Raw genomic sequence first — 16,532 nt, forward strand, 5'->3', positions numbered from 1 at the left:
CTCTTAGGGATTAATAACAAGTAGGCTTAGCTTTGCCATTACAGAAATAAGTTTCATAAAGGCAAACCTCAATCAAGGGCTTGGCTTATTAAATTGGGAGCCTCTATTGCTTAAGAGTATACCAGGAATTCCCCAGGTAGGGAAGTTTAATAGTTCTGTGTTTTTTCTCCAGTGCCTCAAGGGACTTTTCAAATATTTTTTCATTTTCTACCCAAAATACTCTGAACTGCTTCAGGGTATTATGTTAACTTGTATAGAATATCAAGATCTCATTCTGTATTCTAGGTTCTGTGGCAAACAAAGCTGAATTAGGTTGTTTAAATAAACTGACCAGAGAGGTTAAATTAGATATTGTGCGACAGAAAATTTAAATTTTGGACAAACTAAATATCTCTTCCTTTGATCTCATACAGAAGTTAAAATCTGAAAATAGAGACAATATCATCTTTTACCCTGTATTCTGGTTTACTTTAGTCCTAACCAAGTCAGCTTCATTCACATCTCTAATTGAAGTCTGATCTCTTTTTCAGCTTCTTTAACAGTTGCTGTATGGAGTAATGCTGACTTTCAGAGCTGGAGAACTCTAACTTTGACGCTTGGGTGTCACACAGATACCCAAAGTTCCAGGGAACTACCAGATTATACACAAAGAACAAAGCATCTCAGAATTAAAGCAAAGGAATAAATGTGACTGCTGTATGAGCTTACAGTCTAGGCCCTAAGTTTCTTATAAGCATTTGCTAAATGAAGCTATTTTCAGAAATAAAACATTTGACAGCTGACTTATAATGGTGTCATCAACCACAACTATAGCAGAAGTTTTGTCTTATCTCACTTTTATTCATTTATGAGGGGTATGTAAAACATAATTTATATACTTGCCTTGCTTATCTTTTAAAGTCCCTTTTGTCAACCATTTGCACTTTTAGAGAAGCATTAGAGCAAAGTAGTGTAACTGACAAGTAAATTTGGTTGTTTCCATGACCTGTAACCTCTTTTAAGAATAACAAAAAAATGACTAACAACATCATACTGTTGCCTAACATCCTGCAGACCAGTATCAGGATGTAACATGGACAGTGAGAACATTGTCAAGTAACTAGGAATTTTATACAATCTCTAAATATATAACTAAAATTTTATCCATACAAATTTAGCTAACAGAAGGATAGAAAATTCCCTTTAATTATTGTAATACTTCCTGAACACTTCCTATGTAATATGCTAAACTATTTTAGCACCTCACTTTTACAAGGTGAAAGATCAAATCCTTTCCAACAGTCTTTCTTTAAAAGGAAGAAGACTTCTGAAATAAAGGATGATAAGGTCAACATAAACATCCACAAGGATATTGTCCTGATATGATATAAACTCTTTCTCTTCTAGACAGAGTATTCAGATGGTTAAGAAAAGCTTTTCATTAAGAGCAGATCAACAATCCACATTATTTTAATAGAGAGCAAACTATACTCCAGTTTTGTATGAATACACAGTTTGACACAAAAGCTCATTAAAAAGTATTATAAATAGGCCTATCAAATTTTTGGTCATTGTTGACTATGACAGAATTCACTTTCTCAAACCTTCTACAACTTTCCATATCCATTCAGGTCTTGTCTTACATATTTAAATGAGTCATTTTATTTTAGGACAAACCATACTCCCTTAAACAAGCTTATCAAATTTTAGTCAGTATTGACTACAATAAACAAAATTCACTTTCACAAACCTACAACTTTCCATATCTACCCAGGCTTTGTCCCACACATTCTTGAGGATAAAACTACACACTTTTCTTTAAAAAGCACATCTTGTATATTTTGCATCTCCACATACTTTAAGTTACCAAAAAGATCTTTGAAACTGTCTTTAAACATCTTACAAAACATAATTATTTTTAAAATAAAGTATTCAAAATAATTTAATTTCATTAAACACAAGCTTATATATATTTTTATCATAATAAAGATCTAATACATGTAATGCTAGCTTATTTTATCAGTAAACTTGTATAAATTTAGGGAGAACATACCTAAGTAGAATAATATCATATTTGTTTGATGTTTTATGTCATCACAAAACAGGAATAGGACTAGACTTTGTCACTGCATTTTTTGCAGCTGTATTTGCTTTTGTTAAAATTTTTTTTAACCATATAATCATCCACAGTGTACAATCAGTTGTTTACAGTATCATCATATAGTTGTATATTCATCACCACATGTATTTGCTTCTTTATTCCTTCTATTGGAGATAAAAAAAAAAAAAAACTCTTTGTTTTCAGAATATCCTAAAATTATGAAATACCTCAAAATCATATGGACTATCAAGCTCTAAAAAATATACTACAATGGTTTAATTTGTCCCAAGCATATCCAGGAAAACTTTTCCACAGCTATCAAGGACATTTTTTTTACTTATTGAATTCCAACAATTAGATTCTATTCAATTACTCCTATCCAAAGGCTATTTATATTTTAATAATAATTTGTTTACTACAGTTGCCTTTGCAAAGGTCATTTTTTTCTGTGCCTACCATTTCTAATCTCCAGGCCCAGTGGAAAGAATTCTAAACCAAGCCCACATCTCTCCCGTCTTTCTGCACCCAACTCTTCCCCCATAGCTGCCTTAGCTGGTTCACTTACATCTGGCAAAGGTTTAAGAGGCCCTGAGGGCAGGGATAGGTGAGACAGAAAGAATAAGCCTGGTCTGTTGAACTTGGATTTTAAAGTTTTAAATGAGGGCAGTGTGATTTAGGACCCTTAAGATGGCCTTGGTGTTGATGAGAGTTCCTATGCTCTTCTTTTAACTGTTTCCAATTATTAAATCTATTTCACATAAAAGTGTGACCTGGACAATTGAAAAAGTCTTTGCCGTTTCCTGAGGCAGACCTCTGCTGCCTTTGGGAAATTCCAGGTGGCAGTTTCTTTCCAATCCAAGTTTGTTTACAGTAATTATAAATTATAATGCCTTGAACCCTGGAGTCTAGAGGATTTTTTTTTTTTTTCCATTTTCTCTGGGACTCTAGGAGTACTAATTTACATATACATATACATATATATATATATATATATATATATACACAGATATATATATATATATATATATATAGTGCTTATTTAAGCAATTTGAATAGAGTTCTTTAAGAATTTTTTTGTTAATTTGCTATTACCATCCAGAGGTATGAAAATAAACATTGACCATGCAGACACAAATAGAAAGTTAGTCACACAAAAAACAGAATCACAGAAATATACTTTTGAGAGGGACAAATAAAGGATTGATATACATCATCTCATCCCATTTCTGCTGTCTTTTGCAGAACAACTCTAACTGTAATACAGTGTCCTTTTCTATAGAACCATTTTCAGGCCATTCCTTTTCTGATTCTAAATCATACTGAGGCCAGACTGTGTTACAGAAATAAACTATTTTTTGTTGTTTTTTCATAGGCTCATAACTAAAATCTTCCCAGCGTTTAAAAAATAGCACAAAGGGCTGTCTTCAGGAATGTTATTAGAATTACAGTTTCCCATTTTAAAGAATTTTCACAATCAGTAATCAGTTAGGAACACTTGAACAATATAAATGCAGTAACACACCAACCAACAAATTTAAACAGACACTTAACACTTACTATATATTTAAGTAACACAGCAATTATTAACTAGAACAAACACACAGATTAACAGTTAAACAGGCATTATACACTTACTTAATTTCATTAAATACCAATTATTGTTGGATTACTTATTTTCTAGGAGTATACTCCACAGACAAACTCAGGGTAAGGCCTTGAACCTCATACAGAATAGTATCCAGAAAACAGAAAGGTTTAGAGGTCGGGGCAAAGGGGGATCATTCTGGAAACGGGACCCAAGCCTCAAACCCAGGTCCAGGGGACTCGAGCCACCATACTAACTTCCAGACCTCCTTTCACCTTGATGACCCACTCACCCAGTCTGATGTCCAGACTTGGAACTGGAAAGTGTTTCTCTGAAGCTTTTTAAGGTACCAAGGGTCTGGCGTGCTAGCAAAGCAGAGAAAAACCCAGTTGCCAAACCTCTAGGCTAAAAAGTCTAGTGCTGCATAAGGCTTGACTGCCGTGTTAACCTGTTCTGCCAGGGCTCTAGAACTTTCGAGCATTCAGACTCCTTGCTTCTTAGGAATCTCGTCCCTTCGTGGTCACCAAATTGATACCAACCAAAAGTGGTGGGTTTTCGGCCCAATATGCTCAAATGCCCAATTCCTGATACATCGGGGTTTCAAGGAAAGAGTTTGTTGCCAAGTGTGAAGCAGGAGATCAGATATCCTACTGGCCTAAAAATCTGTCTCACCAAACTGCAGATAGTCTGATAATTGTATAGTATCAAAAGATCGGCAGTTTTAGGATAATGAGCACAATGGTACAAGATGACAAGGTTAGATATGATGTAGTTATTGAGCAAGCGCACATTGATTACATGCTCAGTCACAGGACATACATAGAAAATGGTGGATGATGAGTGTGAATTTTAGTATTATAATGATGTATAGGTCACTTATGGGTTAAAGTCTAAGCTATTGCGCTTGTCAGGCATTATACAGAACAAATGTGGTGTTCTCTGCTCCATGCACACCACAGCCAATCTATGACACAGTGGTTTCAAAGAGACAAAGAGTTCATTGCTACTCATGAAGCAGGATATCAGACGGCCTATTATCCTAAAAATCTGTCTATCTGCATCTAAGGCGTTCAGAGACTTTATGGACTCAAACAAAGTGGATGGAGTTGCTAACATTACAATAGTAAGTATACACAGGGTTGAGACTAAGCTAGAATAACCATTACAATAGTAACTCTACATAGGGCTGAGACTAATTGAGGTTAAGTAATTTCAGGTATTAACTTCTGCCTATTCTAGAATAGAGAAAGAAAAACATCTATATAATGATTCAGTAATCATAATCATTTGTTAATTCTTAAGTTCTCAGTTACCGGTGGGCCAATTTTGGTTAGAACCAGCTTCCTCTAGCAAGATAGTTCTGGAATTGGTGTGGGTTGGTTCTCTACTGACTGAAGGCCCACTATTAATAAACATTAGGGCTGTCTTTCCTGATCATAAGACTCTAAAGTTGAGAAAGAGGATAAGGGGGTATAAGTGAGGGTCCATCACAAGGTTTTTAGAAACACAAGATAAAGGCTATATAGTTATACAATCATTATCAAAGATCAAGGCAGCTGGATTACAGTTTAGCAATTTCAGGTATTTCTTTCTGGCTATTCTAATAAACTAAATAGTAAAAAAAAAAAAAAAAATCTGTAAAATGATTCAGTAATCATAGTCATTTGTTAAAACCTAACTTCTCAGTTACAAAATCGTAATGGAGAACACCCCAGCAAATCCCATTAATCCAAATACTCCAGCCTTTGATGTCCAGATCTGACCACCCCCTCCCCAGCCGGATCCTAGGAAGCCTCTACCCTATGGTCTTTCCCTTCGGAAACGAAGGGGCCCGCAGCTTAGAATGCCAAGTCCGCCTCTTCTCCCGCCCGGGGGTGGGGTGGGCAGGCAGGGACCTGCATCTGATTAGCTGGGGGTGGGAATCCGTGGTCCCAACTACTCTCTCCAGCCTCTCAATCCTCCCAGTCTCTTTGAGGAGGAGTGACGGTATAAAAGGAGAGGCGGGGGTCTTCTTACCAAGCATCCCGGCCTGGGGCTTGAGCCGCCGCTGTTTTCGCCGAACTTCCACCTGGCCCACGCCCCAGACTCCCGCCATGGGGCCCGCTTCCAGTTCGGGCTTCTATGTGAGCCGCTCGGTGGTCGTTCTGCTGGCGGGGCTGACGACCGCACTCCTGCTGTCGCTGGCGGCGTTCTCCGCCCTGGCCGGCCACTGCGCGTGGGTGCCGCTGTCCGAGCTGCACCGCCGGGAGGCTCCCAGCGCCACGCCTTCCCCGTCCCGCGAGCAGGTGGAGTCGCCGCCAACCCTGCAGCTCGGCCCAGCCCGCCGGCTGGCGGTGGCAGCCACTCCGCGCAAGAGGCGAACCCCCGAGCCCTGGGACCAGCTGCGCCTGCCACCCTGGGTCGTGCCGCTACACTATGAGCTGGAGCTGTGGCCCAGGCTGCGGCCCAACGAGGTCGAAGAGCTGTCGTTGCGCTTCACGGGTCGCGTGAACATCACGGTGCGCTGCGCTGTGGCTACCAAGAGGCTGCTGCTGCACAGCTTCTTTCTGGACTGCGAACGCGCGGAGGTGCGGGGTCCCTTGTCCCGGGGCACCGGGAACGCTACCGCGGGCCGCGTGTCCGTGGACAATGTGTGGTTTGCGGTGGACACCCAGTTCATGGTGCTGGAGCTCGGCGAGACCCTGCAGCCCGGGAGCCACTATGAGCTTCAGCTTAGCTTCTCCGGTTCGGTGTTTCTGGAAAGGAGGAGGGGGCTCTTCCTCAACACCTATACGGACCAGGGCGAGTTCAGGTAAGGGCGGCCCCAAGAACGCACGCAGGACGCCACACCTGGCGCCAACTATCTCCAAGTGCGCGTTTCCTACCCCTTTCCAAAGAGCCTCCAGCCCATAGCTCAAGACGTTTTCTTCCAGTGCCAGGGCATCTCCTTCCTCCCTCTCCTCCAGAGACCTTGATCCTTCCCCTGGCCAGTTTTCGGTTCCTTCCCTGCCCATCCAATCTGTTGCTCATTGCCCCTTTTAGAATCCCTGCTGCTCCAGAAGTATGTTGTCCTCAGAAATGGCACCCCTTTCTTATCTCCTCTATCCCAGGTATTTTTCACCAACGTGGGCAAATTCCTTGCTACTCAAAGTGTGGTCCGCGGACCAGCAGCAGCAGTATTACTGGAAGATTGTTAGAAATTTAGAATCTCTGGCCTCAGCCGATTAAGGATTTGTGTTTAAAAGAGATACTCGGGATTTGTGGCACAAAAATTGGAGATGCGCGGATCTAGAGCTTTCACCCTCAAACCCTTCCCTGCTCGGCTGTTTTGCCTCACCCAGAGCCACTCCTGGCTCAGCTCCCTTCTCTCATTTTCTCTCCGTGACTGCTCTCTGTAACTGCTGCTCTTGCAACAAATGTGCTCACGTTGGAGTTCTTTGTGCCCATATCCGTTTTGGTTAAGGTTCTCAAAAACTAGCCAATTCCCTTAATTCATCCTCTACCAGCCCCTGCCTGGGACTTGAGTCTCGTTTTGCCCTGGAGCATCCCCTACCCCCTCCTGCTTTTTTCAAGCTCTGCAGAGCTTAGGAGCCAGAGCTTTCTGGATTCCTCTGATGAATAAATTAAATTAAACTAAACTAAACTAAATGAAATTAAATTAAAGCGATGGCAAGAGAGCGCCTTTCTGAGTTTGCAAGTCCACGTAATTCACGTGTTCTCTTTACACCCATTTGAGATAAAGTTTCCCACATGGAATGTTTCTATCTCTTGCTCAAGAAGAATTGCCTCTTTCCACGCTCTGTGACCCCATTACTGACTTCCACCGAGAGCTGGGGAGATGGTTTATGTGGAAAATGCCAAAAAGGTCCTTTTTCAAACTGGCACTCTCCTTCACTCACACTCTGGGGGAGAATTTGCAGTTTACACAACTGCATGTACTTTGCCCTTTATTATTAGAGAAAATGTTCTCAGATTTTCTCTGAGGAGGAAGAAACCCACTAAATTACCCCTTAACCCATACCCTGTACTATTTTAAGAACTTAAGGGTTTTAAAAATAAGTTTATTGAAACTAAGATGGCTGCTAGCTGAGACAGGGTGAAAAAAACGCCTCCGTTAAAAACACTAGCTAAAAACCAGAAAGTGACCTAGAATACCAGTTACAGCAATGCGCCAGCTGGACGAGGGCTCCTAGCTCCAGAGGGGCCGTACACTTGGTGAAACCAGGAGTCGGCATTCTGAAACAAGTGAGTAAGCTGGCTGGAAGACCCGCAGCTGCACGGTGGGCTGGGGAAGCCAGGGTTCAGCGTTTGGAGACCGGCTGGCTCTTTAAAAAAAAAAAGGGGGGGGGGGAAACCCAGGAGCGGCTTCAGCTGCAATTGTGGGAACCACGCAGTAAAACACAGCAAGAGGGGGCTGGGCCAGCCTCTCGGTGTCTGGCCAGGAAGATAGCCTGCAGCAGATAACCTTGGGTCTAGGAGAACGGAGGGGAGAGCCGGAAGCAGAAAGAAACCCCGTGGCTAGCAGCTAGCCCCCAGAGGGCTGGATAAACTCCTGCCCGGGGCCATACCCACAGCCCAGAGCCCCGCCAGTTGTCCCACAGCTGGGAAGGAGAAACTGTGCGAGGAGGAGGGGGCTGAGACGCCCCATTCGGCCATTTTTGCCTCAGGCTGAGAGTGTGCCACTGTATGGCCCTGCGGCCCGGGGCTTCCCTTGTGGGACGGTGCACACTGGTGACGTAGCACGGCATTCCCTCGGCTGAGCTCCTGGAGGAGCGTGGCTGGGAGTGGGGATCCGCTTGGAGAACCCAGGGACCCTACGCCAAGTCCGGTGGTTTGTGGATCAGCGAGAGAGAGGGTCTGGGGCTGAACTGAAATGAAGGCTTAGACTCTTGTGGTGGCCTTGAATCTCCGGGAACCTGGGGGATTTGAATATTAAAGCTGTCTTTCCTCACTGGCCTCCCATACACACGCCCCACATTCAGGGCAGACAGCTCCAGCAACACACCCAAACTGAGTTCTCCAACTGAACTCACAAGAATCATTTCCCCACACACCGCGGGAACAAGGTGGAGAACTGACTTGAGGGGTATAGGTGACTCACAGACGCCATCTGCTGGTTAGTTAGAGAAAGTGTACATCACCAAACTGTGTTCCTGAAAAATTAGATGGATATCCCTTTTTCTTTACAACTTGAAAGAACCCTATCAAGCAAAACAAATGCCAAGAGGCCAAAAACAACAGAAAATCTTAATGCATATGATAAAACCAGAAGATATGGAGAATCCAACTCCAAACACACAAATCAAAATATCGGAAGATACACTATAAACTGCAAAATTAATCAAAGAACTACAATCGAGGAATGGAAACATGGCAAAGGATTTAAAGGACATCAAGAAGACCATGGCCGAGGAGATAAGCAACATAAAGAAGACCCGCGAAGAGCATAAAGAAGACATTGCAAGAGTAAATAAAAAAATAGAAGATCTTATGGAAATAAAAGAAACTGTTGGCCAAATTAAAAAGACTCTGGATATTCACAATACAAGAGTAGAGGAAGCTGAACAACATCTCAGTGTCCTAGAAGCCCACAGAACAGAAAATGAAAGAACAAAAGAAAGAATGGAGAAAAAAATTGAAATGGATCTCAGGGATACGATAGATAAAATAACATGTACAAACTTAAGACTCATTGTTGTCCCAGAAGGGGAAGAGAAGGGTAAACGTCTAGAAAGAGTATTCAAAGAAATTGTTGGGGAAAACTTCCCCAACCTTCTACACAATATAAATACGCAAAGCATAAATGCCCAGCGAACTCCAAATGGAATAAATCCAAATAAACCCACTCCAAGACGTGTTCTGATCAGACTGTCAAATACTGAAGAGGAGCAAGTTCTGAAAGCAGCAAGAGAAAGCAATTCACCACATACAAAGGAAACAACAAAAGACTAAGTTGTGACTACTCAGCGGCCACCATGGAGGCGAGAAGGCAGTGGCATGACAAATTTAAAATTCTGAGAGAAAAATTTCCAACCAAGAATACTTTATCCAGCAAAACTCTCCTTCAAATTTAAGGGAGAGCTTAAATTTTTCACAGACAAACAAATGCTGAGAGACTTTGCCGATGAAAGACCTGCCCTACTTCAGATTCTGAGGGGAGCCTTGCTGGCGGAGAGACAGGGAAAGGAGAAAGAGATATAGAGAATTTTAACAGACATATATAGTACCTTACATCCCAAATCACCAGGACACTCATTTTTCTCTAATGATCACAGATTTTTCTCCAGAAGGGACCATAAGCTGGGACATAAAACAAGCCTCAAGAAATTAAAAAAAAAAATTGAATATACTCAAAACACATTCTCCAAACACAATGGAATACAAATAGAAGTCAATAATTTTTGAACTGTAATTCCACTGTTTACTTCCTACATGACATAAAATACACAAACTCTAAGGACAAATCAGTGGTTTTGAACTGAATGTAAAATATGTAATTTTAGACAACTATATAAAGGTGGGGGAATGAAGGAGTATAGAAACATAGTTTATGTGTCCTATTGAAGTGAAGGTGGTATCACAGAAAAACAAGATTGATAGGGATTTAAGAGGTTAATTTTAAGCCCCACAGTAAACACAAAGAAATTATCAGAGAATATAACCATAGAGATGAAAAGTAGAGTTTGGGTTAAGAGAAATGGGGGAAGGGGCAATGGGGAGTTAGGAAATGAGTGTAGGGTTGCTGTTTGAGGTGAAGGGAAATTTCTAGTAATGGATGTTGGGAAAGAGCATTACAACATTCTAAACATGATTAATCCCACTAATGAAAGGCTAGGGAGGGGTGGAATGGGAAGATTTAGGCTGTATATATGTTTCCACAACTAAAAAAAAAAAAAAAATACCGTTTAACTAGATAACTATTGGATGCTAAGGATGAACTTGGATGGGACTGGAGGATAGAGGACAAGTGGCTCAAAGAGACACAGTTGAGACATAAGGAAAAAGAAATATAGAATGTAAGCTTTGTATCATTGTTGAATCTACTGTACTTCTTAGCTGTGCTTAATGGGATTGCATAAAAGAATGTTCTTGTTCATGGGAAGTATATATGAATTATAGTGTATCTTCAAGGATGTGTGCAGCTAGCTCTCATATGTTCAGAAGACAGCAATAGATGATGGATGATAGATAGGGAGGAAAAGAAATAGCGATGTGACAGCAGGTTAAAGTTGGTGGATTGGGCTATCAGGGGAGGGGGGTCAGGGTATGATGGAATTCTGTGTATGGGGCTAGTATTGTTTTTGCAACTGTTCATATAACTTTGAATTTATTTCAAAATAAAAAAATAGATTAGGGTGGTGAATGCACAACAATATGATGGTACTGTAAACAGCTGATTGTATACCATGGATGATGTATGGTATGTGAATATATCTCAATAAAACTGAATTTAAAAAAAATAAGTTTATTAAGCTACCTTCATGAATGTGTAATCCATAACTTTTATTTTAAGTACAGAATGCCTGGGTTTTCTCTTTTAAATATGCATTCATGCTGGAAAAATAATTTTGAAAAGTTTCTCATTAGGATGATATGTTATAGGACTTATGGGCACTTGAAAACTTGAAATTGTGTGTGTGTGTGTGTGTGTGTGTGTGTGTGTGTGTGTGTGTGTGTAGTTCAGGGTGCAGGATCCTTCACAGAAAAAATGGATGCTTTTGGCACACATAGCTGTGAATGTTTTCTGCTATCGGTCAGTAAATTTTCATCTGCTCACCCATCTCTTCCTTCTTCCTGTCTTAGTGTGGCTATTGCCCAAACTGCCCTCTGCAAATATGGAAAACAGAGGTCCCTTTCCATTTTTCTATTGTGCTGCCAACTAGCAGTGTAACTAGAAGCCATATTTTGAGAACATCAAAATTCAAACAAGGAAATCGTAAGTCCTACAGATGTTCATAGACCATTGGGCAGCAAAGGCGGAGACAGAGCTCCAGAACTGTGGTGCCTCAGAAGAGCAGTTATCTTGAAGTTGTTCCTCTTTGCCTCTGCTTCTGAAACCACAAGATTGTGCTTGAAGCAAAGGTCACCAAGAAGCCTCGACAGAATGATGGCTTGCAGTGAGGCAGATTTTTGAAGCCCCACAGACCTGGGTTTGAACCTTAGCTGTGTGACTTAGGCCAGTCTCCTAACCTCTCTGGGACCAGCCTCTTTGACAGAATAGGGGTAATAACTGTCAGTCTTTTCAACTGTGAGGATTAAGTGAGGAAAGGGTGCATGGTGATGGGCACACAGTGGAGCAGCGGTAGCTACTATTATTAAGTCAGATTATAATTGTTAGGGAGAAGCCTTATTGTTATCTAAACATGGACCCTGCCAAGTTCCTGGTAAATGTGAGTCGGAGAAGATTTCCAAGTAAGAAGAATTTGCCCACATTCATGAATTTGTATTTTTCCTGGGAGTCCCCTAATTTTCACTAGAGCATTTGGAGCATGTTTACCTCTCTTCTTTGGTGACTCTTTATCACAGTTCAGCTTTTAAATGATTTTACTTCACGCTAAGGGAAAAGAGGAAATTTGTCTCAGAAAATACAACACATCAATATCTCACACCTCTAAGGTTTAGGATCTTAGGGTTACGATTTTCTAGCCCCAGAGGGTGCCCAAGGATACTTCTCATCTGCCTTCTGCCTTTCTCCACTTGGCAGGAGCCATCATATTGCCGCCATAATGGAGCCTGGGTGCCTTGAACCTGTGCTTCTCGGTGTTGGCATCTGGACCCCTCCTTCCTCATGTAGAAAGTTGAGAGGAAGAACCAAATGTTAATGTCCCTCAGAACAGTGTTTCCCAAACTTCATTCACTGGCATATCACTGTCTTGGGTATTCACATACCTACTGACACATTATTTACTAAAAATGTTAGCTGATTTAAACAAAAATGTTACGTAGTTTTATTCAGAAGGAAACTGTATGCCATTATCATAAATGGAAAATTTATAGAAAGTAATGGTACTGACTGCTACTGAAAGAGTTACTCAATTCTACCTATTATTATTGCCTGATGAGGGCTCTGAAGGCTCTGAATCTGAAAGGTGCTTTCTCTTTGCAAAAAAGGGAAAAGAGAATGAGATGCTTAAGATACATAACACTAAGCCGAGATTTTTCTGTTGATGTAATCAGAAAGACTCAGAAAATTGGAAAAGGACTAACTTTCTCCTGTGAGTACTGTATCTATATAGTAATGTGTTTGGGGGCTGCCGAAAATGTTTTTGCATCCTACACTTTGGAAAAATCCTGTCATCAGAATCACCTGAGAAGCTTGTTAAAAAAGTAGATTCCTGGGGCACAACCTCAACAATTCTAGATCAGTGAGTTTAGAGTAGGGTTCAGAAATTTACATTTTTAACGCTTTCCTCAGGGAATTTTGATGCCCACAATCAGTGCCCCACACTTTAGAAAAACTTTTTATTTTGAAATGATTACAGATTCACAAGAAGTTGCAAAGATAGTACAGAGAGCTCCCTTGTACCCTTCATCCAGTTTCTGCCAGTGGTTCCATCTTACACAATTATGTTAATGTGCAATATCAAAAGCAGGAATTTAACTTTGGCTCTAAGTGTGTGTATAGTTCTATGTCATTTTTTCACCTCTGTAGGTTTGTGTACCCATCACTACAATTGAGAAACAGAACTATCCTGTCATCACAAAGCTCTCCCCTATGCTACCCCTTTATAGTTATATCCACCTCTCCCCACCCCACCCCTAACCTCTGGCTCCACTAATCTGTTTTCCATCTCTACAATCTGGTGATTTTGAGAATTTTATATAAATGGACTCATACACTATGTGACCTTTGGAAATTGGCTTTTTTCAGCATAATACCTTGAGATCCATCCAAGTCATTGTGTGTGTCAATAGTTTGTTCCTATTTATTGCTGAGCAGTATTCCATGGCATGGATGTATGACAGTTTGTTTAACCATTCGCCTATTGAGGGACATTTTAGTTGCATCTGGCTTTGGGATCTTACAAATAAAGCTGCAATATATAATTGTGTGTAGGTTTTTGTGCAGATATGTTTTCATTCATCTGGGGTAAATGCCCAGCTGTGCAATTTCTGGACCATATGGTAAGTGTATCTTTAGTTTTATAAGAAACTACCAAATTATTTTCCAAAATGGCTGTGCCATTTTGCATTCCCACCAGTAATGTATGAAAGACCCAGTTATTTTGCATGTTGCCACCATTTGGTGTTGACACTGTTTTTTATTTTAGCTATTCTGATAGGTGTGTGGTGATATCTTATTGTGGTCTTAATTTGCATTTTCCTAATGGCTAATAATGTTGAACATCTTTTTATGTGCTTATTTGCCATCTGTATATTCCCTTAAGTGAAATTTCTCTTCATTTCTTTTGCCTATTATCAAACTGGATTGTTTGTAGTCTTTTTTTTACTGTTGAGTTTTGAGAGTTATGTAACTATCCTAGATGTGAGTCCTTTGTCAGACATGTGGTTTGAAAACATTTTCTCCAAGTCTGTAGCTTGTCTTTTCATCCTCTTAATGGAGTCTAATTTTGATGAAGGTTTTGATTTTGATGAAGGCCAATCTATCACTTTTTTCTTTTATGGATTGTGTGTTCATGTCTAAGAATTATTCACTAATTCCTAGGTCCTGAAGATTTTCTCCCATGTTATCTTCCGAAAGTTTTGTAATTTTGCATTTTACATTTGAATCTATTATCCATTTTGAGTTAATTTTTGTATAATTTATGAGGTTTAGGTTGAGATGCATTTTTTACCTACCAATATTCAATTGCCCCAGCACCGTTTGTTGAAAAGACTATCCTTCTTCCACGGAATTGTTTTTACATCATTGTCAAAAATCAGTAGGCCAGACTTGCATGGGGCTATTTCTGAGTTTTCTACTCTGTTCCATTGATCTATGTGTCTGTTTCTCCATCAGTACCACAGGCTTGATTACAGTAGCTATATAGTAAGTCCAGAAATTTGCTGAAGTGATTTCCTCACTTTATTCTTTCTTTTTCAGAATTGTTTTAGCTATTCTAGTTCCAGTGCTTTTCCATAAAAATTCTAGAATATCTTTGTCTATATCTACAAAAATTCTTGCTGGGATTTTGACAGGAATAGTGTTAAACCTGTATATCAGTTTGGGGAGAATTGACATCTTTGCTATGTTGAGTCTTCCAATCCATAACCACTTACTATTTCATTAGCTGTTTGTAATTTTCAGCATACAAGTCCTCTACATGTTTCATTAGCTTTACACCTAAGTATTTCCTTTTATTTGCACAATTGTAAATGGTGTCTTATTTTTAATTAGTTTTCCATGTGTTTGTTACTAGTATATAGGAATACAATTGATTTTTGTGTGTTGATCTTGTATCCTGTGAACTTGCTAAACTCGCTAGTTCTAGGAGTTTTTCTTTTAGATTCCTTGGCATTTTGTATGTAGACCATCATGTTATCTGCAAATGGGAACAGTTTTATTTCTTACATTCCAATCCATGTGACTTTCCTTTCCTTGCCTTGCCTGATTATGCTGGCTAGTACTTCCAGCACTATAGCAAATAGCTGTAGTTAAGTGTGGATATTCTTGACTTTTCTTGATCTTAGGGGAAAAGCATTTAATCTTTCATCATTAAGAATGAGTTAGCTGTAGGTTTTTTTGAATATGTTTTTTATCAAGTTGAAGATGCTTCTCTCTATTTCTATTTTTCTAAGATTTTTAAAAATTATGAATGGATGTTAAATGAGGGTTTGTGCAGATTAATATGTTTTTCAGCGTCAATTGCTATGACCATGTGATTTTTTCTTGTTTAGCCTGTTTAGCCTGTCCATATGGCTATGATTGATTTTTGAATTTTGAACCAGTTTTAATGATCCCTCACTCTCTCTCCACCCCTGCTCTCTCCTCTCTTTATGATAAGAGCAGTTGCTGTATAGTAAGCAGCTATTGAAAACTCTTCCAGTGCTGGAAAGAAGGGCTAGAAAGAGAGGAAAAAAGATAAGTGAGAGAACAAGTGTATTTACTTCCCACCTTCCTCCTTCTCTGACAGTGTGACCCTGAGACAAATTTTCTTGTGAACATAATTTCTTAGAAAGTGTTCCCAGGAAAATGGGGAAGCACAACTTGGAAGGTGTACTGGTTTGTACATATATTGTCCCCCAGAAAAAGCCATATTCTTGAATGCAATTTTGTAGGGGCAGATGTATTACGGTTGATTAGACTGGAATTCTTTGATGAGTGTTTCCATGGAGATGTGAGTCAATCAACTGTGAGTGAAATGTTTGATTGGATAATTTCTGTGGAGGTGTTACCCTGCCCATTCAGGGTGGGTGTTAATTGCATCACTGGAGCCATATAAAACAGCTAACAAACAGAAGGAACTCAGACCTGCAACTTAAAGAGACATTTTGAAGACAGCCGTTGAAAGCAGACTTTTGCTCTGGAGAAGCTAAGAGAGGACAAAACACCCCAAGAGCAACTGAGAGTGACATTTTGGAGGAGCTACAGCTTACAGAGAATGCAACCCAAGAGCAAGCACATGCTTAGAGAGGAATGTCATGGGAGAAAGCCATTTTGAAACCAGAACTCCGGAACAAATGCCAGCCACGTGACTTCCCAGCTAACAGAAGTTTTCTGGACGCCATTGGCCATCCTCCAGTGAAGGTACTCTGTTCTTGGACACTTTATGGCCTTAAGACTGTGGCTCTGTAACCAAATAAACTCCTTTTTATAAAAGCCAATCCATTTCTGGTGTTTTGCATAATGGCGGCATTAGCTAACTGGAACAGAAGGGAAAGAAGCCAAGGCAGGGTATGATATCAAAGTCCCATGGAGGAGAGTTCTGGAGAGAGTGTAAGTCACAC

At 40.3% G+C, this 16,532-nt stretch overlaps 1 protein-coding gene across 1 annotated transcript in view; it reads left to right on the plus strand.

Moving 5' to 3' along the window:
* Positions 1–5,758: 5,758 nt before the first annotated feature.
* Positions 5,759–16,532, plus strand: part of LVRN (laeverin) — a 90,054-nt gene continuing 79,280 nt past the window's right edge. The window contains exon 1 of the mRNA XM_037801560.1: positions 5,759–6,456. Coding sequence (XP_037657488.1) covers positions 5,759–6,456 — 698 coding nt within the window. The remainder of the gene's footprint in view (positions 6,457–16,532) is intronic.

The sequence above is a fragment of the Choloepus didactylus genome, chromosome 13, assembly GCF_015220235.1.
Source record: "Choloepus didactylus isolate mChoDid1 chromosome 13, mChoDid1.pri, whole genome shotgun sequence".
In the NCBI taxonomy this organism is placed as follows: domain Eukaryota; kingdom Metazoa; phylum Chordata; class Mammalia; order Pilosa; family Megalonychidae; genus Choloepus; species Choloepus didactylus.